The 27,921-nt window shown below is 55.1% G+C and overlaps 2 protein-coding genes across 14 annotated transcripts in view; both read right to left on the reverse strand.

The window, feature by feature from the left end:
* ARAP1 (ArfGAP with RhoGAP domain, ankyrin repeat and PH domain 1) overlaps window positions 1-1,704 on the reverse strand; it is a 63,590-nt gene extending 61,886 nt beyond the window's left edge. For 3 of the 11 annotated variants that reach the window (XM_033405629.2, XM_033405631.2, XM_033405626.2), the window contains exon 1: window positions 1,254-1,697. The gene's annotated coding sequence lies outside the window, so the exon portion shown is untranslated. Of the gene's footprint in view, window positions 1-874; window positions 1,005-1,253 lie in introns of those variants that run through there. The other 8 variants (XM_033405633.2, XM_033405627.2, XM_033405632.2 and 5 more) reach the window with 6 other exon arrangements.
* Window positions 1,705-3,171: 1,467 nt separating this feature from the next.
* On the reverse strand, window positions 3,172-27,754 carry STARD10 (StAR related lipid transfer domain containing 10). 3 transcript variants are annotated; one of them, XM_033405653.2, is made up of 8 exons: window positions 27,555-27,754; window positions 26,875-27,186; window positions 14,863-15,063; window positions 7,161-7,308; window positions 6,436-6,539; window positions 5,676-5,793; window positions 3,816-3,868; window positions 3,172-3,588 (listed from the first exon to the last, which is right to left on the reverse strand). In XM_033405653.2, exons 2-8 carry the CDS (start codon window positions 27,079-27,081, stop codon window positions 3,343-3,345), a joined length of 1,077 nt encoding a protein of 358 aa, XP_033261544.1. In that variant the 5' UTR covers window positions 27,082-27,186; window positions 27,555-27,754; the 3' UTR covers window positions 3,172-3,342. The 3 variants fall into 3 exon arrangements, 2 of the variants coding, with proteins under 2 accessions (XP_033261544.1, XP_033261545.1); XR_004476798.2 differs by lacking the exon at window positions 27,555-27,754 and adding an exon at window positions 4,656-4,767 and having other exon boundaries at window positions 3,397-3,588; XM_033405654.2 differs by lacking the exon at window positions 14,863-15,063 and having other exon boundaries at window positions 26,875-27,250; window positions 27,555-27,748.
* Between the last annotated feature and the right edge of the window lie 167 nt (window positions 27,755-27,921).

Raw genomic sequence — 27,921 nt, forward strand, 5'->3', positions numbered from 1 at the left:
CTGGGACAACCCCCTCTTGCCCTATTCCAGTGAGCAAGCAGCAAATGGGAAGACAGGATTCCCCAAGCCAGGGTCTAGACAACCCTCAACCAGCCACGGGACCGGGGGATTGGTTCTCTCTACACTCTACCCCTGCTACCCATTCCAGCCACTTCCATCTCCTTGCCGTTCCTCAAACACACCATGCAAGTTCCTGCCTCTGCACAAGCTTTACCCTCCTCTGAGGGTCCTTATCCTTGTGAACTACCACTTAACTGCCAAGGCCCATTCCAACCATCTCCTCCTTCCTGGGCCTCCAAGAGTCCCAGTGCCTGATTCCATCCCAGTACCTGTCTGCACCTGTCTTCTGACTCCGCAGGACTCCTTCTACCCTGTAATGAGCTTGCTGGGAGGTCTCTCCTAGCCTGGACACTCTGCTCTCCGAGGACAGGTATCCTGGGTGCCTCTGTCTGGACCTTGCTCAGCAAACAGTCAAATCCTTCTCTGAGTACCTCCATATATCTGTCCAACCCTGCAGCCCTGGGGACTGGGGAAGGCTCCCCAGGACAGGAGCTTTGGGGGAGTAAGGGTGCATATGCCAGATACCGACCAGAGTTCCCCAGCACTAAAAACCACGCTCTGGAGATCTGGGACCAAACGCCCACCCCATGCCCTCAGGCTGCACTCGGAGTCTGCTCTCTCCAGTCCCAATAACCCACTCCCGGCTTGACCCCATTCAGTGAACACACACCTTCTTTTTGCAGCAACTGGGCCAGGTAGGGGCTCTTGGGAAGCCATGCCCCCATTTACTGGTGGGGAATTGAGGCGCAGAGCCCGGAAGTAGTCTGCCCAAGATCAGTGGAGCCCCAGGTCCAGCGCATAAGGTCATACGAACTTGCAGACCGGTAAGGGTCTCCGCAGTCAACGAAGTGGGAGCCTTCATTTCACAAATGAGAAAATCAAGGTGCCCGAGGGCGAGTTGGCTCCGGAACGTCAGAGACTTCACGCCAAAGGGCTGAAGGCTGGAAGCCCCCTGTCCCGCCGGTTCGCCCTCCTCCCTACCGTCTCTAGTCCGACCGCGCATCCTCCAGAGGCGACCCCATCACCACCACCAGTCAGAACAGACGACGTGACCCAGAGAAACGCCCGCGGAAGTAGCCGCCGGGCGCAGAGTCGCCGCGCGGCCTCGGCGTTCCCTTCTGCGGAATGGGGAAACTCCTGGCCACACGTGGCCAAGGGGCAGCGGACGGGGAGGGCCCGGCAGCCGCACTGACCTGTTCTGAGCGAAGACTCCACGCGGGGACGCGGGGACCCGGGGTCCCGGGGCCACCACTGACGCTAGTGCAGCCAAGTCGCGGCCACAGGCCGGGCGCGCCCACCCTGCCGGGCGCTTCCGCCCGCCCCACGTGACGCCCCGGGGAGGGGAGGACCGGGAAGGGGGCAGGGACACGCCCCCGTCCCAGGGACCCGCCCCCTTCCCGGCCACGCCTAGTCAGGGTGTTCGAGTCCTCTAGCCTGGCCCGCCTTTCGGACAGGTCGATCTTTGCGTCTCTCCTGTCCTTCTCGCTGCTCACAGGTCCGTCTCCGTCTCCTGAAGCTCCGGTCTACCTCCACCACATCCGCCCTCTGAGTCTTCATCTCTTCCTGAGTCTCTCTGCCTCTTGCCGCCCCTCTCCCTGGGAGGGACAAGCCACAAACCGCCCCACCCACAGAGCGGAAAGGGGCAGTTGGAAGCTGGAAGACCAGTCCCTGACCTCCTCCTCCAGGAAGTCCTTACCCACTTCATTCTTCGAGAAAATCCTACTTCTCTCCCTGGGCCCACATCTCTCAGGAGCAGGGTGGTGGGGAAGATTCTAGTCAGAGGGCCCAAGGATTCCTTGGCTTTATAAAGGCGGCAGCCTGACGTCCTGGCTGCCAGGCAACTTCCCTGGCCTAGAGAATGGGAGATTTCCACCCATCCTGCCAGCATACACACAGATGAGGGTCGAGGGTCTGGGGTTTGGCAGGCATTCCTAGGTCCTGTGTCCAGGGCTGAGATTGGGTGTCATTAATTTGAGCACCTACTACATGCCAAGCCCAGTGCTGGGCAACTTATTCCTTTTATCTCAATCTGCCTGAAGGTGAAAAATCATCACCCCAGGATATAGATTAGGAAATGAGGCTCCAAAGAAGTTCCAGGGCTTGCCCAAAGTTACAAAGCCAGTATTGGGTAAACTGGCCAAGTCCTGGTGAGTTACAGAATGTCCTGCCTACCCCTACTGGACATTCACCCTGCCCCTCTAGGAAAAAGTAGACTCCAAGCATCTTCCTGACAGGCAAAGTTAAGTCGCTTACCGGGAGAGGGTAAGGCCAGAACTTGGGGAGAACTTCCGGCTCAAAATTCATATGGGGTACAAAAACACTGGAGAGGGGTGGAGCACGGGGCCCTCCTCCCGACCTGATAGCGGGGGTGACCCTCAGGCAGCAGAGGGCACCTGTGGGCTACAGAGAACAGGAGAGGCCCAGGCATCCCTCTAGACTTCAAAGCCTAGACATCAAAGCAGCCAGGTGGAACACAGGATCAGGGAACTGGCATCTGACCACTGGCAAGGGGTTGGAGGCCCCTCCCTTTCTGTTAACACAGGCCTGAGGTCTTCTAAATGATCTAGGGAGGGCTCAAGTCACAGGGCCTGGTCCCTCCACTGCACTGGAGTCTGATGACACTCACCTCAACCCCCAAACTCCCTGCAGAACATGATGCCCCCAAGGACCTCTCCCCCTCTTTCTGTCACAACTGGAGAGTGTCAGACCCCGAGTCCATAGGTTGGACCCAGGCGGCCTTAGGCTGAAGGTCTTACAATAGAAGCCCACTCTCTGACCCCTGACCCTGGGCCTCTGGCCAGACCTGCTCCTTCTCTTAGAGCAGCAAAAGGCAGCCAAATAGCTTGCAGTGAATGGCCGAATGAACACACAACAAGGACAGGTGGATGGATGAAGAGTGAACTAATGAATGGATGCAAGGATAATGAACACACCAGGGACAGGAGGGGGTGTGTTCCGAGCTGCACATCGGGAAATGAGGGGATATCTAAAGGAGCAAAGTCCATGTGATCAATAATAAAATTAACAAAATGAACTGTAGAACAGAGGGACCGAGGGTGGCGCCTGTGCCCTGAGCAAGTGGGAAGCAGGCACAGTGATGAGCCGGCTGAGTCTGTGGGACCGTTTATTGGGGCTGTGTCCAGCCACGCCGCAGCGCCAGCCTGGGCCGGAGCCCAGCGTCCCCAGGAGGCACAAGGAGTGGGGGAGGGGAGAAAGCGCGGGAGCATCCGCCACCCTTGGGCTCCGCCCCGTCTTGTCTCGGTCCCTGCCGTGGTGCTGCGCTCAGGTGAGCGAAGTGTCGTCATCACTGCCCTCGCCGCCCGCGCTGCCCACGCGCTCCTCCCGGCTCTCTGCCACCGCACTCTCGTCGATGTTCTCCAGCGAGTCCGCGTGCTGCACAGACAGCTCCGACAGCGCCAGGCTCGGCAACGGGCTCTGCTCTGGGTGTAGCCACGGCTTGAAGTGCGGTTGATGCTTCTGCTTCCACTCAGGGTATTTGACGCACGCCTTGTACATCTTCTTCATAGCCTACGGAGCCGCCGCACCGCCGAGTAAGGGGTGAGGTGGGAGCGAACTGTCTTCACCACATCCCCTCCCGCGCCCTCCAGCGGCTCAGTCCGCAGCTCCCAGGATCCTGACTCTTGATCCGGTTTTCATAACTCCGCCCCTCAGCCCTAGCTCCGCCCCTGACCCCACCCCCTCATCCTGGAACCCTCTCCCCCAACCTCCACACCCGCAATCCCAAGGCCACTCACCTTGGGAGCCAGGAACTGAGAAGATTTATTCACCACCCACTTGGGTAAGGAGCCTATGAGGGCAGGAACGGGTAGTGAGGAGAAAAGGGAAGCAGCAACCTCAGGGAACCAGCCCCCCACAAACACACATACCAGCCCCCTCACTCCAGCCTGGGGCTTCCAGGGAGGACACGCTCTTCTCCTTCGGGAGGGGGTGCTGTGAGGCAAGTCCTATAAGACTTCATCATCTTCACCCCCTCTTTCTACCTCAGACCATGGTCCTCAGGCTCAACTCTGTTAACCCCCCACCTCCACCACCCCCTGCCTCTGCCCTCTGCTGAGCCCAAGGGCTACACAAAAGAAAACCACAGGGTCCTAGGTGACCTCAGGCAACACCTGGGTTGAAATCCTGGCCAGTCGAGCTCCCACCTGCTGCCTCCCCTCTACTCACACCGACCTCCCTTTTCTCATACCCAGTCCCTCTACCTTGAATGGCCCTGGTGCTCATCCGCTGCTCTGCCTGTCTTTCCAAGCCCCCTGGCCCAGGAAGCCTAGCTGCTACATAGACCTCTTGGCTAAGCACTCCAGCCTGTCCTAACCTAGAATCCACAACCCAGCTCTCCACCCTGTCTGATTCCCAAGTGTCTGCTCTGCCTCTGACACACAATAAACTCACTCAGTGAGGTACCGGGGAGCTCTGGGCCTGGGCCAGTGGGCCCTCGGTGGTGCTGGGGGCATACCCAGGCAAAGATGCTCAAGGCTTACCCCTCCTCTAGTCATTCATCCATTCCTTCACTCACTCCACATTCACTCAGTGATACCCACCCTGGACCAGCCCTGGGGACCGAGAGAGGAACTCACTGTCTGGGGGGCCCCAACAGTATGCCAAGTACTCTGCTAGAGGGGGATGGGTCCACAGGGCAGGGAGCCAGCAAGTCCTCTGGGTATCAGGGATAGAGGTGGTGAAGCAGCCCTGGAGGGATGAGTAAGGGCAGAGAGGTGTTTCTAGGCCGAGGGAAAGGGCTGCTTAGATAGGTAGGAAGGTGTGAGCTATGAGGAGGGACTGGGAAACCTGGGGAGGGGACTTGGACTTTACTCTGAGGGCAATGGAAAGTCACAAAAGGATTTTAAGCAGAAGAGAGTCACAAGGAAATAAGTCCTTTGGAAAAATCCCTCTGGTAGCTGTATGGACAGACAAGGTCGCTGAGTATGGAAAGAAATGACAGATTTAGGAGCTATTTAGGAGGTAAGATCAATAATTAGTGGCTAGATGTGGGAGCTGAGAAGAGGGGACCCCAGACAACCACCAGGTTTTTGGCATGAGTGACTGGAGGGAAGAGACTTAGGAGAAGGGGCAAGTTAGGAAGTGAGACAGTAAGTTCATCATTGGACACAGGGAGCCTCAGGTCCTAAGAGACACCCTGAGGGACACGTCCAAGAGGCCAATGGCCACAGGGATCTGGATCTCAGCAAAGAGAAACGTGGTCAACCTAGCCACAGAAGCCTGGGGAGTAGCTGAGCCCTCCCAAGGGAAAAAGGACTGGGGCCTAGGAAACCCAGACCTTCAGGATGGAAGCCAACAAGGCAGAGTGGGAGCAGCCAGTGAGCAGGGAGCAAGTCAGAGCGTGGGGGAGCGGGAGTCCATGAAGAGTGCTAAAAGCTTCGTCATGGCGCAGTGGCTACCACCTTGGCCCTTGCTTTTCAAACCACTGTAAAACCTCAAACTTTGGTTCAAAGAATGTTTTGGGTGTAGATGCCCCCAAATACAAAACACCTCCTAACAGAGGCCCTTCTGGATCCCAGTAGATCAAGTAGATCAAGCCCCATCCCCTGCGGTATACAGAAGGATCCCATGATGGGCTTCCAGGGCCAAGCCCTCACCTTTGGGGTCCACCTGAGCCATGTAGGTGATGACGCAGCTCTTGGGCCCCGTGCTCTGGATGAGGTAGCCCGTCTGGATGGACACAGCTCGGACCAAGTCTTTCCGAGGTGGGTATTTCTGGGGATGGAAGGCACAGGGAGGTGAGACTCAAGGTGTGGGAAAAGAAGGTGTCTTTGTAAGTACACTTAACACACACACACACACACAGAGTTGGTTCACATCCCCTGGCATCCACTCCAGGCCAGGCCTGATATTGGGGTGAGGAGAAAGGGAGGAGTCAGGAGTCATCCTTGCCCCTCTTAAGCTTCCCCTGTTCCCAAGTCTGGGGTCAGGGCTCATGAGCAAACACATGGGCGTGCATGAGCGCATGCACACGCACACGCACACACACACACCCTTGCCCAGGCCAGCTGCACCTGCCTGTCCTGCCTGCCACGGAGACCCAGACTCAGGGAGGGTCAGAGGACCCTACCTCTCACCTCTTGCTCCCCCTTTCCCAGCCAGGCCATCCCACCCACTTGTCCACAGTGATGGCCCACACCACCCTCTCCTCATCTGCTTGAAAGCCCCAGCAGGAAGACAGGAACCATTATTCTCACTGTATAGGACGGAAACAGGGACAGAAGGCTTCCTGCCTGGCCTGAAGTCACAGAGAAGTCCTGGTAGCAGCCAGGGTCCTCTCCCTGGGCTAGGTCTGCTGGCCTGGCCCTAGCTGGCACCTTCCCCTGCCCACCCAGCATGGAAGGCAGGTTGACTCACGGGATGTTTGACTGAGTAGTTCATAATGATATAATCAGTGCCCATGGGAAGCCAGGAGCGGAGGGTGATGACATCACGATTCTTCAGGGGCTTTGGACACCTCCCTGTAGAGGGCAAGGGACAGTTCAGCCAGACCGCTGGCCTGCCTGCCTGAAAGGTCGTGGCAAAGCCCAGAGACATAGGGATGCCTGGTTAACTGGCAGCTCCCCCTGGTCCAAACATGTACCCCACCACCACCACCAGACCTAGTTTCTGCAACTAGCAAAGAGGCAGCACAGAACCCTCTCCCCTCCTGCATCCAGCCATCCCTGCTCCTCACAGCCTCACACAGCCCTTACCTTGCTGGCCTGATCTGTTTGCATATGTGAATGTGAGTGTATGAGAAAACAATAGTATTACTGTGAGCGTGTCCATGAAATGTGTGACTGTGAGTAGGTGGCATGTGGCTGTGGGTTTTGTACATGACTGTGCATGTGTGTTTGTGTGGAATGTGTATGCTTGAACATGGGAGTACATATGTGTGTGTGAGTGCACATGTATGTGTGCTCAAGTGTCTGGGAGTGGATAGGGATTCAGGGAGGGCAGCCCTACATCTCTGCACTCAGGTCTCTGAGCAGCCTGGCCATGGGAGTGACCCCAAGGAGGGAACGGGGGAGGAGGAGGCTGGGCGGGAGGCCTGGATGGAGGTGGAGGGGGCTGGGATCGGCGTGCTTGCGTCTGCTCACAAGAATAATAGCCCACGTCAGCGTTGACTGTCAAGCGGGCAATGTCAAAAGTTTCAATGACATTGCTGTCCCACTTCTTTCGGTATTCAATGTCATGTAGGACGTCGTAGAGCGTCTCTGCTGGCACATCACGGCACTCCATCCGGCACTGCAGACAGACACATGGGTTGTCAAGGTCACACAGGGCTCAAAGTCCTGGCTAGGGGATGGGAGGGCAGACAGGCAAGGAGGGAGGAGGAGAAGAAGGACAGGAGGAACAGTGACCTCTGAAGCCAGCATGGGCTCACCTCTTGCCATGAGCCCTGTCCAGCCCTCCCAGAAGCCACCTGTGCCAGGAAAAAGCCCCTGCATCCAGAGACTATCTCCCCCATCTCAGCCGCCACCAAACCTCCCCATTCATCCCAGTCTCCTCCTCTAGGAAGTCTTCCTGAATTACCCAGCCCACTTTCTGGACTGCCATACACTGAATCTCTTTATCTGTGCCCTCCAGGTCCCTGAACTTCATGGGCAGAGGTTCAGTCGATTCAGTACAGAGCCTGGTACGAGTACATGTTAAATGAAATGAAAGCATGAATGAACAAACAAATGCCTAAATGGATGATGTCTTTCCTCCATGGTACTTATCACCTGGTACTTATCACCATTTGCCCTCCTTTTTCTCTTTTTTCCGCCATCCGACAAACACCTTTGTTTTTTGTTTGGTTTTGTTTTGTTTTGGGTTTTGTTTTGTTTTGTTTTTGGCCACGCCGTGCAGCATGCGGGATCTTAGTTCACCGATCAGGGATCTAACCCATGCCCCCTTCAGTGGAAGCACAGGAGTCCTAACCACTGGACCGCAGGGAATTCCCCCAACAAACATCTTTGGATTTCTTACTATTTATTAGCCTTGTTCTCAAAGAGCTTTCCATCTAGGGGAGAAAAGAGCCGAGGACACTTTTTTTTTTTATTTAACCCCCACAATAACTCTACCAGATAAGAAATCCAAAGAGGAACTTAAGGCTCAGAGAGGTTAAGGAACTTGCCCACGGTCACCCAGCTGGTAAGTAGCAAAGCTGGGATTTAACCTAGATCATGTGTCTGGAAAGCAAATAAAAACAGAACCAGGTTTTACTAGATTTACACTCAGCAAGATGAAACTCAGTCCATATCCTTGTTCTGTGATTTTTTTTCACCCGAAAGCCCAAACCCCAGGATCATGTTCCTCTCAGCAAATGGACAAGTTCTATTGTGTAGTTTAAAAAGGTTTCCCAGAACTGGGTGTTCAGACGGTGCCAAGGGAACCACACATTACTTTCTACTAAAAAGTAAATACATGCAACCATATGAGGGAGGGGTCACATCACCTTCCCCCTAATCTTGGGTTAGGCCCTGGCACCACTAATGGTGATGAGAGGACACAGGAAGGACACTACCCATTGGGTATTCTAGGCACCAGTGAACTCATCAAGCCCTGGATATGCTTCACTTAACAGAAAATACAATGGACAGAGGAACAAGTTAAGTGTCACCATAAGAATACAAGACAAAGCCAGATGGTGAGACATTCTGCAGGGCTACTAGTCCAGTCTCTTCTACAGGTCAATGTCATAAGGAAGGAACTGGGCTAGACTAAGACTTATAGGACAAATAACCAGATAGAAAGTGTGGTCCTGGATTACATACTGGCTTGGACACAACAGCTATAAGGACATATTTGGGACAACAGGAGAAATATGAGTATGATCTGAGTATTAATTAGATGTGCTGAAAATTTACTGAAACAAAATGGTGGAGGTTGCTGCCTGAAGCAAAGCAAGTTACAAAACGGAGTGCATGGGCTTCCCTAGTGGCGCAGTGGTTGAGAGTCCGCCTGCCGATGCAGGGGGTGTGGGTTCGTGCCCCGGTCAGGGAAGATCCCACATGCCGCAGAGCCGCTGGGCCCGTGAGCCATGGCCGCTGAGCCTGCGCGTCCGGAGCCTGTGCTCCGCAACGGGAGAGGCCCACGTACCGCAAAAAAAAAAAAAAAACAAAAAAAAACAAAAAAAAACAAAAAACGGAGTGCATGATATAATCTCATTTTGGGGGAAAAATATATGCACAGAAAAGGCCTGGGAAGCACAATCGCTAAGGTGTTAAGAGTGGCAATCTATAAATGATGAGCATATAATAGCTTTATTTTCTTTTTGCTGTCTGTATTTCTAATTTTCTAATATATATAGTACTGCTTCTGCAATAATGAAAAAAAATTAAATAAAAATGTTTCCCAGAGATACTGAGAGGTGTGCTCACCACAAGCACTATGCTAAGGGCTTTCTACACATTTTACCACATTTTATTCCTACAGCAGCACTCTGAGGGATAAGCCCCATTTTAGTTAAGAAAACCAAAGTTCAAGGACAGCTCTAGCCTGCAAAGACTCATTGTGTGTCATCCTCCCTCCCTGCCCTCTGTTTGCTTTTCTGCTCCACCAGGTGGTATGACTAGATCCAGTCATTTAACCAGCTTCAGCTCTGTGCAGAGCATAGAAGAGTCAGAGATGAATCTGAGGCCTGTCCTTCAGAGGCTTCCAGTTGAGAAAGGAGACCAACTTGGAAACGGGGAGGTACCCAAACTGCCCAGTGGGGCACAGAGGAGGTGGTCAGCTGTGTGGGGTGAGGCATGTGGGGAATCAGTCTTCATGGAGAAGCTCAGCATGGAAGGTAGGCATCTAGCAAGTGGCCCTGGCAGAGAGAACAGTGTGGCCTGTAGGGAAGCTGAATGAGTTCCATCTGCTTCAGTGCCCATGGTGTGCTGCAGCCTAAGACTCAAAGGTCCTGCCTCCAGGTCTTCTTGGAGAAATGCGTAATTCCAGGGCTACGTCAGAGTAAGTATAAGATGTACCTGGAACATCTCACTGTGCCAGAAAGTAAGGACAATGTACTGACAGAATGATAGGGACCTTGCCCAGCAGACACAGGAGCCAGCGTGAAGGGCTCCCGCTGGTTCCATGACCAACTCATCAGGGTTTGCCAGTTTAGCACTGGAAGTCCGTATCCCGGGAAATCCCTCAGTCCCAGGCAAACAGGACAGCTGGTCCCCTACCATGGGCTAAAGCTGGGCCAACTCGTGTATTAAAATAAATAATGATAGTAACAGATTATATTCCACTGAATAAAATAGGAAAGCAAAGTATATACAGGTATGAATAAATAAATTTAATGTTTAATGAGGAATAGGGTATTTATATAGTTTCAAAGTTCCTTCCCATCAAATCAGTAATTTCACATTGCCTGGCAGATACCACCTTAATCAAGTGATCAAAGTGAACATCATTAGTGATAGGACAAGTTACAACTGGATGTTTCCTGATAGGATGCAATAAAAAAAATACAGGTACCACTTATGTGATATTTCTGCCAAAGATGCATGATCTAAAGCTAATCATAAGGAATATCAGACAAACCCCAAATGAGGGACTTTTACAAAATATCTGGCCTGTAAGCGTCAGGGTCATGAAAGTCAAGGAAAGACTCAGGAGCTATATCAGACTGAGAGAGACTAATGAAACATGAGTGAACGAATAAATGAGTGATTGAACAAAGTGATGAGAAGGATGGGATGGAGAAGATGGCAGAGGCCGGAGCTGGCATGGTCAGGAGCATACAGACAAACTTCCACTGTGCAGCGACACTGAGGTCTGGGTGTTGCACCTGACATTCAACACACACACTCGCTCTTCACCCCCCGGTGAGCTGTGCTGCAAAATAGAAAGCTGAGGCTCAGGAGAGGAAGCAACCTGTCCAAATCATACGGCAAGAAAGCAGCAGAACTTCAAAACCGGATCTTCCGATACTCTTAACCATGAAGGAGCACTCAAGTGTGGCTTCTGAGGAAACCACAACTTCTCTAAATCCAAGTATGGAAGCTGGCTTGGCTTTGCAAGTCCTCCAGACAGTGACTGTATATGAAGGAGTAGTGACAAAAGAGTTATGCTTTGTAGGTTAGACTCCAGCCTGGGGATTCCTCTTCCCTCAGGCCAGCCTTGGTGCCCCCAGGGCAAGCTGCACCCACGGCTGGCTGCACTCTGAGAAAGGCCTACACTGCCCAGACTGCCTCTTCTCCCTCTGGACTTCTGTGGCTTCAGGACCAGGGGCCTCCCTCTGAGACAGCAGGCAGTGGGAGGAGCACGCAGAGCCACGAGACAGACCAGGCACTGAGTTGAGCATAAACTCTGCATAACATTTTAAGATAAAGAAGGAAACTTCAAAGGGTTCCCAAGCTCACGGCAGGCTCCTAGGGAGGAAGGTCAGCTGTGGGGCCTGCTGGGAAGGGGAGAACTCAAGCTGTGGAGGCAGCGCTGCAGGTGAGGAAACCGAGGCGGTCCAGGTGGCCAGTCTGGCTTTGGGCCCGGCTCTTTCCACAGCCCCCAGGAGGCTGCGTGCATGAGCCAAGAGGGGTAAATTACATCCAGCACTGTTCCTGTGTGCAGCTGCAGCCACCACATGGGCAAGGTAATTCTAAGAGGCTTCTGGAGGGACAAGTAGGGGTAGAGGCGAGTCACTGGAGAGCACCTGGTGGGCGGGGCTGTGACCAGAGTCCACGGCCATTGGGCCCTGCGCAAGTCACTTACTTTGGCTGGATGCTTGGGAGCTCCTCCTGGAAACCAGAACTGAATGGGAGGCAGTGCCGGGGTTGCTCAGCCAAGGAGCAAGCCATGCTTGGCTGCAAAGCCCTTAAGGCCTGGTTTACAGCAGGAAGTCCCACATGCAGCCATTTTACAGCTGAGAAAACTGAGGCCCAGAGGGAGCAGGTGACACTAGAGAAATTAGACTGTGTACCCCCTACACTCCACTCTCTCCAAACCCCATGAGGTAGAGAACTGGGATTGCCCAGAACCCCATAGAGCCGTGGTCGGAAGGGAATGGACAAGCAAGAAAGGCCATCAGGGGTGACTCCTGCAGGCTTTGAGTCTGGCAATCCCAGGTTCCAATTCCAGTTCCTCCCCTTAGGCACAAGATTTAACTCACCTGAGTCTTTGTTTCCTCATGTGAAAAATGGGGATAATAAAAGTACCTATCTCGGGGCTTCCCTGGTGGCGCAGTGGTTAAGAATCCACCTGCCAATACAGGGGACATGGGTTCAAGCCCTGGTCCAGGAAGATCCCACATGCCGCGGAGCAACTAAGCCCATGCGCCACAACTACTAAGCCCGTGTGCTACAACTACTGAAGCCCACGCACCTAGAGCCTGTGCTCCACGACAAGAGAAGCCACCGCAGTAAGAAGCCCACGTACCACAACAAAGAGTAGCCCCCACTCACCACAACTAGAGAAAGCCTGCGTGCAGCAAAGAAGACCCAATGCAGCCAAAAATAAATTAAATAAATAAATTAAAATTTTAAAAAGTACCTATCTCATGGGTATGTTGTGATTAAATTAAATGAGATAATGTATGCAATATGCCTGGCACATAGATACCCCCAAAACAGTAGCTGTTATTACTTAAGCAGGCTTCCACGAGCAGCCATGCACCCTTCCACAGGGCCAGGACCAGGCCGTGTCTGCATGTGCCTCTTTACATTCTGGGGCCCAGGCGCCTCTCTTGCCTCACCTGGCCCTGCCCTTCCGTCCATCCATTCACTACTGCCCGGAGTCAGCTGTGTGCAAGGGCTGCAACTGGGCAGCAGGGAACTGGGAAGTGAACCAGACTTGGGCCCTGCCCTAAAGAGGGCCCATCAAGTGGGCAGTGGGAGAGATGGGGACATAAAATCCCACTAGAGAATGAGCTGGGTTGAGGGGGTGGGCATGGGAACTGTGGGACCAGAGGGCAACTGAACCTAAAAGAAACTGAATTGCTGAAAGGGGAGAGAGGGCATTTCAGGCAGAGAGACTGGTGGGTGCAAAAGCCTGGAGGCTTAAATAAGTAAGAAAAGAGCAGGCTCCAGTGCCCTAGCGGTGTCTCACTCTACCCTCCTCTCTCCCACCCCTTGCCCCGTGCTTCTTTGGGAGATGCCTTCCCAGTGCTCAGCATTAGAGAAAGAGAAATCTCCAGAAGAAGAGGGAAGTGGTGGGGGAAGGGGCTGAAGTATCTCCCAGGGCCCAGGGAGATGGCTGACCTGAGACAGAGGAAATGAAGTCAGGTCGTGTCCATGGGGCTGTGGTGTGGCTTTGAGGGCCAATGGCCAGGGCAGTAACAAGCAAACTGAGATACGGACAGATGGATCCAAGTCTGGCCCAAATGCCAAGACCTCACACAGCAGGTCTCCAATATCCTTGCCCGTGGGATATATGGGGCACATGGATTATCCCAAAGTCCTAGGGACCCAGGAGATGACCTTTTCCACCACTACTCTTCAGGTCACCACTGGGAAAACTGAGGCCCAGAGAAGGGTAAGGGGTCCATCTGGGCTCTGAAACGTGCCTCAGGCTGTACTGACTTCTCACCACATTGCATTTTAGCAGTTTTGTTAAAGGAATAACTATTAAGCAAATCACCCTTTCCCAAAAGAACTGTATTTAAAACAGAGAAAGCATTCCTGACCCGGGTGGAGCACTAGCTGTCAAATCAATCATAGCCCCAAACAATAGCTACCACCTCAGTAACCATTACCATGTGCTCCAAATCACTAACTCATCATCCCACAAAAGAGACAGCAGCACCTGGACCACGGACCCCACAGGGGCTGAAATTTAGGTCAAACCGCCTCTGCCGTCAAGGGCGTCAAGCTGCACCCTGTGCAGATATTGTCTCTTACCCTCCCAACACCCTGATGGATATCATCACCCCCATTTTACAGATGCAGAAAGTGAGGCCCAGAGAGGTAAAATGATTAACCAAGGCCACAAAGCTAACAGTGGTGGAGCAAACCAGAGCCTGGGTGTGCCTGACCCCAAAGTGTCAGGACTTTCTGCTCCCTTCATCAAGGGGCAGGACTGGCCCAGCTAAAACAAACACGCTGGCAACTGGAGACTGCCTTAGTTAATTGATGGTTATTATTTTTTTTTTTTTTCTTTTCTTTTGCAGTACACGGGCCTCTGTTGGGGCCTCTCCCGCTGCGGAGCACAGGCTCCGGACGCGCAGGCTCAGCAGACATGGCTCACGGGCCCAGCTGCTCCGCGGCATGTGGGATCTTCCCGGACCGGGGCACGAACCCGTGTCCCCTGCATCGGCAGGCGGACTCTCAACCACTGAGCCACCAGAGAAGCCCTATTATTTTTTAATTTATTTTTAAACTAAAAAAATAAATTTATTTTTGGCTGCGTTGGGTCTTCGTTGCTGCGCACGGGCTTTCTCTAGTTGTGGCGAGAGGGGGCTACTCTTTGTTGTGGTGCGCAGCATTCTCATTGCAGTGGCCTCTCTCGTTGCGGAGCACGGGCTCTAGGCGCGCAGGCTTCAGCAGTTGTGGCACGTGGGCTCAGTAGTTGTGGCTCACGGGCTCTAGAGCGCAGGCTCAGTAGTTGTGGCACACGGGCTTAGTTGCTCCGCGGCATGTGGGATCTTCCTGAACGAGGGCTTGAACCCGCGTCCCCTGCATTGGCAGGCAAATTCTTAACCACTGTGCCACCAGGGAAGCCCTAATTGATGGTTATTACGCAGAGCTCACTGGATTCAGAAAGGCTTGCTGACCAGGCAGGCGAAGCTCAGAGATTCTTCCTCTGAACAAAATTCCAGACTCTATCCTCAGCCCTCCCTGGGCTTAAAGGCAAGGCTGGGCTTTTCCAAAGCTCAGCACTGGAGCTCTGTACCTGGAAGTCTCCTCTGAGAAGACTTGGGCCATCGCGTTGCCCCACAAGCTCACACTCGCAGCAATTCCAGGCTGTCTGGTCAGATAGGCCTCTGTCCTGCTGCTTCCTGCCTGTGTGGCCTTGGCTTGGGCAAAGTACTTCAGTTCTGAATCCCAATATCTTCATCTGTGAAACAGGGATAATCCTCCCCTCGGAGCAGAGCTGTGAGGATTAAATGAGACTTGTACATAAAGCCCCCAGCAGCAGCTGCCCTTCTCCAGCCCTAGGCCCCGGCAATTTTCCCTGACTTCTCAGGCCCTGCCGAGGGGAGCACTTTCCTGCTAACACCAAAGGGCAGGATACGAAGGGGCAAGGAACAAAGTTGAAAACAACAAAAGTGCCCCAGATCCTGCCACAGGGTGGATGCACAGGGAGGGGGTGCGTGGCCCTCTTATACCAGGGCCCTGCACAAGTCCACAGGCTCCACCCTCACAACCCACAACCAGGCACTGCCCTCACCATGTCAGTCCAGGTGTTGAGAGATACAGACACTGACCCAGGACACACGGCACGTGAGAGGCTCAGCTCCAGCGGCCCCTCTGCCCTGTTTGCTCCAAGTCCTCCTCCCAGGGCTGCGCACCACCTGCTTGCTGGCTTCAGGGCCCTCTACTGCCCCTCCCAAAGGCCCCACACAGCCATCATCGAGCCAAGCTGCTAGAGCACCTGCCCTTGCCTCTGGGTTTCTGGGGCCCCCAGAATGGAGACCCCTAAGACCTTCCCCCCATGTCCCCACCAAATCTCAAGAGCAGCTCAAGGGCACTGACACAGGGCATCAGGGGAAGCAGAGGTGGGGGTGTGTAGGAGGAGAGAGATCTAATAAGTCCTGCTTTCCCAGGACCTCCCCTTGCTGGTTCTTTGCTATTTTGCCCTCAAACTTCAGCCTGGCTGTGTCCTGCCCAGGCCACCTACCATGTCCCTAACTTATGCAGGTTGGCCTGGGGCCTCCTCCTCCACCCCACTGCCTCCCTTCATCAGCACACACTGCGATGCATCGATTCATCCTGGCCCCTTGCTCGTCTTGGCACCCCCAGTGCCTGGCATGGTCTAGTAAAGAAATGCTGCCTGAATGGAAGGAGGGACAGGTGAGCCAGCAAAGAGGCCATGCCCGCGTGAGCTTCTCTGACTTTTAGAGTGCTGGGGCCGTGCCTGGTGGCCCTCACTGCTTTGTGGAGGTCAGAAGGAAGGGTCGTTGTGAAAACCCCCTGGACGCTTGTAAAACTCTCTGTGGCACTCGAGGCTGATTACTACTTCTGCCATCATCCTCATAAAATGGAGTGTAAGGGGCGGGGGCAGAGACAGGTGAAGGGAGATTCTGGGACTTTCTGTAAGATCTTTAATAATTCTGATAAAGAAAAGTAAATTCAATCTGTACTGAAGTATCAGTTTACATTTAGTAAATAGCAAAAGTATATAAAATAACTACTGCTTGTGAGCATATGGTAAAACTGTTACCCAGTTAGTGACAGCAAAAACTGGTTGCACTGGGCTTCCCTGGTGGCGCAGTGGTTGAGAGTCTGCCTGCCGATGCAGGGGACATGGGTTCGTGCCCCGATCTGGGAAGATCCTGCATGCGCGGAGCGGCTGGGCCCGTGAGCCATGGCCGCTGGGCCTGCACGTCCGGAGCCTGTGCTCCACAACCGGAGAGGCCACAACAGTGAGAGGTCTGCGTACCGCAAAAAAAAAAAAAAAAAAAAAAAAGAATGATACATCACCTTGAAGATCACTGCCCAGCTACTGAGGACTGTGGTCTCCCTCAGGGCAGGGGCAGGGGCCCCTCAGAACCCAGAAGAGGTCTGGCAGGGAGCAGTTGCCAGAAATGTTCCTGAATTAATGATTCTATAGCAATATGAGAAATGTCCACAGATGCAACGTTAAATGAACAAAAGAGGACACAAACTTGCATCTGTGCCATGGTCTCAACTGTACATAAATTACCTACACCCTTGAATGAGAGCTGGAAGGAAACAGGGAGACGTTTTACTCAGGAAGTGAGGCACTGGGGGATTAATTTATCATTTTGGGGTTCTCGTTACTGTTGGTACAATAGAGTTTATATAAGATAAAGAAACCATACTTTTTTTTTCTAGGTTAAGTGTGTTGTCCAGAATCCCGAGGTCCTTGTTCCCTGGACCTGGGAGCCTGGACTCTGCTGAGATGGGCCTGAGGCTGCCCAGGCTGATGCTGGATTGCCTGGAAATGCTCTGTGTGGTGTAGCCATGCTGAGAGTAAAGCCAGAGGGGACTCAGGGTCCTTCCACCCTCAGCTGGGACACAGGCATGAAAATCCTGGGGGCTCATGGCAGGGACAGAAGGAAGCAGGGGGACGCAGGTACAGGGACGGGCACACCTAAGCAGAGTCCTACAGGATGAACAGAATAACAGATGGCACCCAGATGTAAGGAGGGGAAAGAGGCTCCTGGCAGAGGTGCTGGAGGGGACTGGAAATGGCCTGGACCAGCTGGGGGAAGGAGAAGGCTCATGCAGTTCCACAAGGTAACCCAAGTGAACAAGGATGGACGCGGGAGGAAATGCAGCTGTCCCTTGGGTACCTCAGACTGTTCATTCATTCATCCATTCAGCAAACGTTAAGAGCGTGCCAGCTCTGTGACAGGCTCTGCACTAGGGCCTTGCAAATTCTCCTAATTCTATCCTCTCAACTACCCATGAGGAGGGAAGATTATGCCCTTTTGTAAATGGTGGCTGAGAAAAGTGAAGTGAAGAACCATCCTGGAACCCAGTGTCGACCCAAAGTCCACCCCTGAAGCTGTTCCCTAAGAACCAGGCTCTGCTCTGGAATCCCAGGCGGGCCAGCATTTCGCCAGATGAGGACTGTCCCTGGAGGGTCCACGCTAGGGGCTGGGGCTGCTGGGGCAGCTCTGCCTGGAGTAAGGGGAGCTGGAAGGACACAGAGAGCAGGTTTGGTGTGGGCCCGTCACAGGCTCTCCTTCCCCCACCTTCAGCCTCAGAGTTCTCACCTGTAAAATGACTAGACAACCTCTTCCGAAGGGAAGGGGATCTGGCACCAGATAACCTCAACCCATCTTCTCTCCTAAAGTGCGGCCCTCCTGAGACCGGTGGTAGGCGGAGGTACTGCCGTATCTCCCCTAGACACAGCTCCCAGAGTCTGCGCAGGCAGACCAAGCTAGGCCCCTCTGCTGCTCTCCACGCAGGGCTGAGTGACTCATCCCTACTGTGCCTCCACCCCCTTCCCCTCCCCCTACCTAGTCTCCAGCAGCCTCCCTGGACCCCCACCCCCACCCCCACCTCCCCACCCCCAGGCCTCTGCCGCTGAGGAACATCCTGCTCTGATCTCTTGGAAGCTGACCTCCTGGTCTGGAGCTCCCACCACTCTGCTCCAGCCCTGGTGGAGGTGGGGGAGCCAGACAGAGGAGGGAGACCTGAGAAAGAGCAGAGAGTGGGTGGGCCTGCAAGAAAAGAAAGGGGGTCGGGGAGATCAATGAGACAAGACAGGGGCCAGGGCTGACACACAGACAAGCGGACAAACACAAACTGGATAAACACTTCCCAGGACTTCAGGCGCTGCCAGTGGCCTCATGCCCCCAAAGCTCTCTAGCAAGCTCCAGACTGCATTTTTCAACAGCCTCCTGGGCGTCACCCCCTGGACAGCCCATAGGCTCACCCTCACCATATCCACTACTGTTGGATTATCCAACCCCAATGTCCACTCCCCTCTGCTCCCCGCCTGTGCCTGGAACCTGGGATTCTGCTTGGCCATGACCTTCCCAACAGCTCCTCTTCGCCAGACCCAGGCAGGCCTCACCATCCTTGCTTGGACCGGTGCAGCCACAGCCTCATCACAGGTCTCCTGGCTCCCAGGCTGATCTGCCACCTGGGGCCAAGGAGCTTTCTAAAACCCAGTGCTGGGAATTCCCTGGCGGTCCAGTGGTTAGGACTCTGAGCTTTCACTCCTGTCGGCCCGGGTTCGATCCCTGGTCAAGGAAATAAGATCCCACAAATAAAATACAATAAAATACAATAAAAAAAATTAAAAAATAAAACCCAGTGATGATGGTACTGCCCAGCTTGAAAGCCTCTGCTGCCTCTCTCTGCCTTCAAGATCAAATCCTAACCAAAACGTCCTCCCCACTCTGGCTCTGCCTCCTCTCCTTCCTCACCCTTAGTCCGCACCCACCAAGACCTTCTCAGCCTGCCACCTGACTCCTGATGGGCCCCACAGGTCCCACCCAGACGCCACTGCCCCCCACCACGTTGTCAGCCACGTCTCCCTCGACCTGAGTCCTCACAAAGGGCTGTCACCATCTCCATCAGTCTCCCCACTAGGCCTTAAGAGCAGGGCCCAGGTCTGGTCCATCTCCAGGTCCCCAGCACCAGCACAGTGGCTGGCAGAGTGGGTGGGAGACATGAGAAGAGGTTTGTTGAACGAATAAATAACCAGGACAGATTAACAAAAAGGAGGAAACGGAACAAGTAGAGACATAAAGGCAGAGGCAGTAACCATTAAAGACAGGGATAGAAAACACACCCCAAGGGGAGACTCTGAGACCCAGAGACATGCCCAGAGGCAAAGACAGGAGGCTGCAGGGAAGCAGGGAGGGGAAAACCGAGGCAGAGCCAGAGCTGAGCTGGGGGGCGGAAGCCACTGGGAGACAGCTGAGGAGACATAATTGGATCAGAGACAACTCTGCTGCAGTGAGGGGGTGTGACTCACACACACAAAGTAATGCCAGACACAGAAACACACACAGAGTCTCACATTCAGAGGCACATACACCCAACCTTAGGCACGTGTACACACACACACACACACACAAACACATTCAATATAGATTTAATGACCTTTGTCAGGTGCCCTGCCCCTGAAGGGCTCACAATCTACCCAACTAAGGATCAGATCACACACACAGGCACATACAATCCAGCTCCACACACAGAAGGCCAGACAACTCCCATCACATCATCCTGCCCTCATAACACACGACAACCATCTGGTATCTTATTTAGTTATTTGCTTCTATTTTGCTTGTCTGCTCCTCAGGATGTAAACTCATGACAACAGGGTCTGATGTGTCTGGTTTGCCACTAAATTCCTGGATATACTTGGTATACAGTATGTGAACAATAAATATGTGTTGAATGAATGAATGTTGGAGACACACAAGGGAACTCCATCCCCTCTGGCTGTCAGGCCTCTGCCTTAAGACTCATCACTTCCCTGGTCTAGTACAAGGTCCCAGGCAATCCAGAAGGGTCCAAAAACAGGGAGGAGGCATCAAGGAGATGGTAGCGGGATTTCTCAGGAAACCAAGGTTAGATGCAGGTTGTGACAGGGAACTCAAAGGATGAGATTAAATGGCCCAGGCAATGCAGAGGAAACCAAAGGCAGTATTTAGCTGTACTTCCCATTGGGTGGCGGAGGGGAAGGGGAGGGAGGTAAACTTGCAGGCATTGTTCAACTGCCCCAAGACATAAGAATTCTAGAGAGAGGTCAGAGGTAGCAAGTAGCTGCCTTCAGGGAGCCAGGCTGAGAGGCAGGGAGGCAATTATTATGCTAAAACCCCAGAGAACAGCTCCAGCTGCCCAGTGCCACCTGCCCAGCCTCTCTTTAATGACAAGTGAGAGGAGTCTGTATTTGGTGTGGGACCCGTCACTAAGTTCTGGGCCTGACACTTTCTTCCACTCCCTGTGTTGCTACAGCTCCAGGGGTCCCAGAGCATCGAGGCCTGACCAAGCGTGCCTGAAGTGAGGCACAGGGAGGGACAGAGACACCTCGAGCCCAATGCATGGTCTGAGTACCTTTCCTCTCACCTGTTGCTGGGGTGGGGAGGGTGGATGCTCACCTGCCCAGATCAGGGGTAAAGGTAAGGGGGCAGGGTGGGAATAGAGTTTTAATTCCCATCTATCTCGGTGGCCGCTGGCCCCTCATGAACAGACTGGAGCGGCCCAGCTCAGGTCCCAGAACCCTAAAGAGCACCAGGCCTCCGGGGTCATGGCACCCGCAGCCCTGGCTCCAGGTGGCCCAGCCAGGCATGGAGACACAGGGGAAGAAAGAAAACCCATCTGTCTCCAGGACTGCCTCCTTTCTCTCATCTCTTGAAACTTTAAAGACTCTCGGCTGGAAACTGAGCTGGGGCTCGTTAAAGTTTAAAAGCCAGAGCCTGGGGACCTGGTCGTGGAGGAACAGAGCCAGCCTGGGGGCCGAGGGCTCTTCTAGCCCCAGCGTGGATGGACACTGACTGAAGCCACCCACCCCACCAGTCCCTTGCCCCCAGGGGGCTGCACGTCCATACTATCTTACATCCCAGCCTGCACAAGAGTTATGCTGTAACCACCATGTCCCATCCTTTATCCCTCCTAAATCTTTCTGGATGCAATCCCTTGCTCCATTCCCCACAGTCCCTGCTTTAGTGCAGGCCTTGGCATGTCTGTCCGGACAAATACAGCAGCATCTTCCTCCTACCACCCACCTTGTCTAAAACCCTCCTTGGTACCCTAGAACCTCCAGGACCCAAATCCTAGAGCCTTGGTCTAGCTGTCTAATCACCTCCTGCCCCCTGAGTTCCAAGCCCCACAATGAACCTCCTGCAGCTCTCCTAATGCACTGCCCTGTTTCCTGCCTCTGGGTCTTTACACAGCTGTTCCTCTGTATGAAATGCTCCCAATGCTGTCAAACTTGTACTCCTCATTCTCTACCCAATTCCAAACAGATCACCTGAGAATTCCTCCTCTGTGAAGCCTTCTCTGGCCCCCAAGGCTGGTTCAGAGGCCTGCTCTGGGTCTCTGCAGCTCCTGTGATAAGTGTCTGTCCCAGCATCCAACTGGGAGTTCCTTGAGGGCAGGGTTCGTTTGATTTCCTTCTTTGTCCCCAACTTGAATGAAGTGCCCAAAGACAGGTAGGGCAGCACTACTATTCACATGTGACAGATGAGGAAGCTAAAGCCTAGGCAGGGGCAGCAATCTGCCCAAGGCCACATGGCCAGGACTCTGGACCCTGTGCTCTCCCCCTATGGCCTCAGACCAACCCAGGCATCTCCACAAAGACCTCCCTGAAGCCTCCAGCCACCTCTGACCTTTCCTCTCTCTGATTTCCTGCACCTGAAGGTCCAGACCCTGACTCGCTGGGGTCATGCTCTCTGGGGGCCTGTCTGTCCCCTGAGGACAGCTCTGGACTACTTCTTCCAGCTGTCCTCACACCAAGTCAGAGCTAGAGCCATCCAGGATAGGGGTCTCAGGGCCTCAGCCTGGATTCAGGAGCCCCATCTAGGGACCTCTCAGATGGCACAGACTGTCATGGCCTTAGCTCTCCATCCTTACTCTGTGTCCAGCAGTGCAGAAGCCTTTACCATGGCCTAAGGCCAGGACAGCCTCTACAAACCACCTGCCCAGCAACTTCCTGTAGAGAAGGAAGTTCTTCCTGTAGAGGAGGGAAACTGAGCCCCAGAGGTGGCAGAGGCCCAGCCTGAACCTGAACTCACTGAATCCAAACCCCTAAAACTCAATTAACTCCTGCCTCTGCCACCACAGATAAGACGACTGACTCGTAAAGGTGAAGTAACCCCCCAAGGTCACACAGTAAGGACTGGGCTCTTGCTCAGCTGGGACCACTCCAGGGTGCCCTCCCACAACGGCACAGTACAGGGAGACCGAAGGCAGAAGACAGGGGTAGGTTCTGAGCCACAGAAGGAGACGGAAGGGCCCAATGGTGCTAATAAGCAGGCCCAAGGGAGTGAAGAGATCTCGGCCTTGGAGTCTCAAGGACCTGGGCTCTGATCCTGCCTCAGCTACCTTCTAGGTGTTTGACTGCACAAGTGAATTCTTGCCCTGAACCTCAGCTTTCACATCTGTTCAATGGAGTTCATAAGACTCACAACTACCACAGGACAGTTGTGAAGACTCAGTGGGACAACATGAAGAAAACACCTGGCCCTGTGGCTGTCCCCACCTTCCCCATGACCCTTTTGAGTCCCATGGACCATTAAGAGTGAGAAGGATCCTTGGAGATCCCTGAGATGATCCCAAATTTTACAGGGGGAGAGAATGAGGTGCTGAGAGGGGACAGGCCAGAACACTGGCTTAAGAGCTTGGAACCCAGGGGGCCTGTGGTGTGGAAGCAGGTGGCCAGTGAGACAGGTCAGGGAGGGGTCACTGAAGCTTTCTCCAAAGGGGAAGAGGAAGAGTCATAGGACAGGAAGTCAGAGGAGATAGGTCCCCACCACCCAGCTTTTTGTGGCAAGAGGAACCTCAGGTTCTCAGCTGCACTCCCCCAGGAGACCTCGCACCCCTGCTTCAACCGTCAAGCCCCTCAAGGCCCCTACCCACCGGGCCCACTCCTGTCTCTGTGGTCTGCCTATGGACACCTGCCTCATGCAGTGGGCAGGGGGTCACCTGGAATTGCCAGTCTTCTCTCCACCAAGGTCTGGACACCTCTGAGGACAGGGGCCAGGTCTCCTCTGCCTCTCAGGTGGCTAGGTACACGGCAGCATCAGAGAGCCCGAGCACATGAGCATCCAGGGCAGGGCTGGGCAGGCCGTGTCATCTCCTGCTTTCTGTCCCCTGTGCCTCATCCCTCTCCATGGGCCCCAGCCCAGGCGTTGAGTTTAGAGGCCCTTGGAGCCAGGAGAGCCCCATGGCACAGATGGAGACATAACCCAGAGAGGGCAGGGATGTGCCCACAGTCACAAACACAGCAAAAGAATACCATAGCCAGGACTAGACCTCAGCCTCTTCCCCAGCTGGCCCTGCTTGAATAAGTGACAGACCCCCCGGTTTCCCTTTTCTCTACTGCTACAGGAGCTGTGGGGAAGCCTGGCCTGGGCACTGAGAGACCTGTATTCAGGTTCCAAGCTTCCCTCTGCCTTGGACCCAGGATCCATGTGCAGCGTCTGCCTTTGGGACGAAGCCTGACCTCTCAGGAGGTGGTATCTGCCTCCTCTCCAGTGCCCGGAGCACAGTGCAGGCTTGGGACCAGACCAGGCTGGAGGCCAGGAGGGAGGGAAAGGGAAGAGGTGGCCTCCAGCAGCCCTGTCCCTTTGTCCTGGCTCCAAATGCTGGGCCAGAGCCACAGTGTCTTCCAGAAACCTCTGGACGCAGGGGCAGGGAGAAGATAAGCCTGGGGGAAAGGGAGTGAGGTGGAGGAAATCAATCAGGTAGGCAGATAGGTGGACCCGCTCCCCCAACCTGGGATCATGCACACAGGGCATGTACAGGAGCTTTTCCAGCTCAGAGGGCAGGCCCAGAACAGGCTGTGGGGAGGGGGGAGCTCAACAAATACCTGTGGTTGAGTCGCAGCCTCCCAGAGTGACCCAGGGGACTCTGGCTTCAGACCTGCTGTGTGACCTTGACAAGCCACTCCCCTTTCTGGGCCTCAGCTTTCTCATTTATCAAACAAGAATGGGATGATGAGAACACCACGTCCTTCAAAGAGTTATTGATGGGGTCAAATGCCAGAATGTTGACTAAGATGTGAGCCCAAGCTGAGAGAGGCAGGGGCTCTGGAGCCAGGCTGGCCTGGGTTCCACTCCTGCCTCAGCTGATATGACCTTAGGCAAGTGACATCACCTCTCTCAGCCTCAGTTTCTTTGTTTGTAGCATGGAGACAAGCCTGCTACTGCCCAGGACTGGCCGGAGGGTAAATTAGACCATGGAGAGAAACGCTTGGCTCAGAGCAGGGGCTCTTACCAGAAATGGATTCCTGGAATCTTGGGGATGGGGAGCTCAGAGACCTCTGCCTGTCCCCCACAGCTCCATCTGGCTGTGCTGAGGGGATCAGAGATCTCAGGATGCCCGTAACCAAGGCCCCAGCCTCCTCCTTAGGCCCCAGCTCTGCTCACCTCCTGGCCCCAGTCCCCCCTCCACTGTGGGGAGCACAGCAGAGAGAACTAGGCAGGGAGGCTAAAGGTCTGGGTGCCAAGTCTGGCTCTGCTGGGACTTGGCTGTGTGAGTCTGGGCTGGCCCCCGTTCCTCTCTGGACCTCGGTGTCCATACTTGCACCCCAGTGAGGGGTGAGTATGAAACTGGGGTTGTAAAGGCACCTCCAATCTCTGCTGAGTCTGAGAGGGAAGGAAGGTCAGGTGTATGCCCTGACCACAAGCCCACAATACCCCTGTTTTTCCAAGTCCCCTCCACTCCCAAGGAAGAACACCTGACAAATCTGATCTGGCCACAAGGGGTCCATTGTGGCACTCTGGTCCCCAGAACTGCCAAGTCCAGTCCTGGACTAGGCTGGGTTTATTCATTAACCAAGCCAGTTGGAGGAGGCAGCTCCGCCCTGTTGACACAGAGGGTGGGAGTACTGGTCTCAGTTCAGACTTTCCCCTTCTCTTCCCTCTGGAGAGCCAGCTCGGTGGGGAACTTACACTTCCCCACCCCACCGCACAGCCCAGCCTTTGAGCCTTTCCTAGGTCACAGTCAGGAAAACAACCTTGTTCTCACAACTTTGCTCACCTTTTATTCAGTTTGTTTCTTTGTTCCTTCCTTCCTTCCACCCTTCATTCAACCAACATCCCTGCTCTGTCTGTTGGAGGTTGAGGACGCAAAGAAGGATAGGACCTGTCCCTGTCTTCAGAGAGCACTAAGCTGGAACATACCAGCTGCCCTGCCCTTCCCTGCTCCTCAGGCTCAGACACAGGTCAGGCCTCCGGGAAGCCCCCAGCCCAGGGTCCTCAGGCCTGGGTAGAGAGTCCCAGGAGGGGAGACACACATGGAAACCCAGAGAGAAAGAGACAGTCAGATAGCCAGGGTGCAGACAGAGAATTATAGAAGGAAGAAGGGAAGACAGAATGGGTGAGCCAGAAGACCACACGGGGACAGGTGGACAAAGGTCTAAATGACTAAGACAAAGTGAGGCAGAAAGGCACAGGGTCAGAGTGGGAAGGTCAGACATCTCTGGCCCTGGTATGAGGCCATGATGCCAGAGCTAAATCCAAATCCAAGAGCAGGCCCCAGGCAAGAGGGGCTGAAGTAGGGGACGGGCAGGAGTGCCCTCTGAGTTGTGTCCTGCTTCCACCTCTGCCCCCCTCCACCACAGGAATACCCTCCTCCACATGTTCGAGAAGGACAGCAGGAAGGGTGAGGCAAGAGAAAGGGAAGGGTACAGTTTACTGCCAGCACCCCACTGAAGGGAGACCTGCCCCCTTGCAAAGTGGCACTCACAGCAATGCCAGATGTGTTATGTTGGAGGAAGCTACGGAGGCCTCTAATCAGAGCCTTCACCAGCCTATTCCCCATCTAGTTCCCCAGGGTAGGGGGGCTCACGGGGTCCCAAACCTCAAGCCGGCCCTATCTAAGCAAAGAGAAGAAAATCAGGGGGTTGTGAGGAATGGGTTTGATGGCTGTGAGGGAGGCTGAATGTGCCTACATCTTCCTTGCATCTGCTGGTCCTCTCCTCCCCCAGCCCACCCCCAGTCTGGCCCTGTGTAAGGCAGAGACATTTAAGCCCTGCTTTCAGGATCTGCCAGCCAGGATCCTGAGTCCCTGCACGAGAGACTCAGGGAACAGCCAGGAGGGAAGGGGGAAGAGCAGAGCATCAGACAGGAAGGAATCAGGTCCCTGGCACCCAAGGGTGCAGAGAGTGGGGAAAGGGACCCAGCTCAGGCTGAGAGAACCAAGAACTCAGGAGAGAAGGGCTCAGTCTCCCTCCTCAGATGACTCAAGTCAGGACGTGGTGAAGGCTTCCATGGGCAGAGGGCTCCCTGAGGGAGACCATTCTCCTAGGTAGGCCTGACAGCAGCCCACCTCCCCGGATCAGGCAGGAGTGTGCAGAAGCCTGGGTTCTGGCTGAGTGAGCCAGAGGGAGTCACACCCCCTCTCCAGGCCTCAGTTGGCCCACCTGTGAGATGGGGGCTTGCCCAGCAAACTGTGCCTCCTCCTGGTTTCTCACAGGAGAGTCTGAGGTGTGCAACCAGGTGTCTGTAACCCTGCGGGAGGACCAGGAGACTCCCTGGTCAGAGGAAGTAAGGGTGCAGTGCAGACTACACTTGCTGCAGGGCAACCCTACCTTGATCTTGTGCAGGGTACGATCCATCTCCACAGCCTGCACCCACACAGACACGCCGGCCTTGCTGTAGGTCAAGTTCCAGCCCGCCTCGGCCTCACACTCTGACCGGAAGCTGCGGAAGTCCTGGTCGTCGGGCACCTGGACGCTGTCGCGGCCCAGGACTGGCCGAGGCCCCTGGGGCTCAGTTGAGGCAGCTGACTTCTCCATGGGGGAGGCCCAGAGCCCTGGTCCTAGTCCGGCTCTCCTGGGTCCTCCGCGGAAGCTCCAACAACGTCGACGCGGCTGCAGATGCTGACGCCACCTTCCAGGGACCTGAAAGACCGGTTTGGGAACCGGAGTCAGTGCGCTGGGGGCGCGGGTGCGGCTGTCCGGGGTCCTGGCGGGTAGAGAGAGACAGGCAGGGGCTGGCCAGCGCGCACCGCCGGTACAGAGCAGTACGCCCCCCGACCCCTTCGCTAGGCGCGACCCAGACCTCCGGTTTGGGGGCCGGAGTGGGGTCTGCGTATCGGGTGCGGGGGGGCGCCCGTCGGGACCCGGGGGGAGCCGCGACCCGAGGTGACGGACGGCCCGGCGGGGTCCGCGCAGCGCTGGCCGGACTGGCTCAACCAACTCTGCAGCGGCGCCGGCGCGGGGCCCGTGGTGGGGGTGGGGTGGGGTGCTTGCGGGGCCGGCCCGCTCACCTGTGCCAGCTGCTCCGCCGGGGCCCGCCGGGGCCGGAGGTGCGAACGCCTCTGCCTCTGCCGCCGCCGCCGCCGCCGCCGCCGCGCTGCCCGGGCGACCGGGGCCGCGCGGGGGCTCTGGGGGGAGGAGCAGTGGGTCCCGCCGCCGGCCCCGCCCCACGCGCCCCCCCCCCGCCCCGCGCGCCCCCGCTCCCTCCCTCCCTCTCCCCGGGCTAGGCTAGGGGTTCCGGGGGCTCCGCTCGCCGGCGCTTGGTATTTTCCTGGCTGCGGAGGTGCAGCAGATGGGTCTCGGAGCCCCGCCCCGCCCCGCCGGGTCCTAGCGCCTGCCCTACCCGCCTCCGAAGGGGACCTGGCCCTACCAGTCCTC

The sequence above is a fragment of the Orcinus orca genome, chromosome 8, assembly GCF_937001465.1.
Source record: "Orcinus orca chromosome 8, mOrcOrc1.1, whole genome shotgun sequence".
Lineage (NCBI taxonomy): Eukaryota > Metazoa > Chordata > Mammalia > Artiodactyla > Delphinidae > Orcinus > Orcinus orca.

Bases quoted from the DNA above. Each gene is read 5' to 3' on its own strand.
- STARD10 (XM_033405653.2), bottom strand. From the start codon at position 27,081: ATGGAGAAGTCAGCTGCCTCAACTGAGCCCCAGGGGCCTCGGCCAGTC. The intron at 15,064-26,874 runs GTAGGGTTGCCC...TAATCCTCACAG, and splicing joins GTACCCTGCACAAGATCAAG to CTCTGCTCCGAGGGGAGGAT. The intron at 6,540-7,160 runs GTGAGCAGACGC...TGCCCTCTACAG, and splicing joins TGACGTGGGCTATTATTCTT to GGAGGTGTCCAAAGCCCCTG.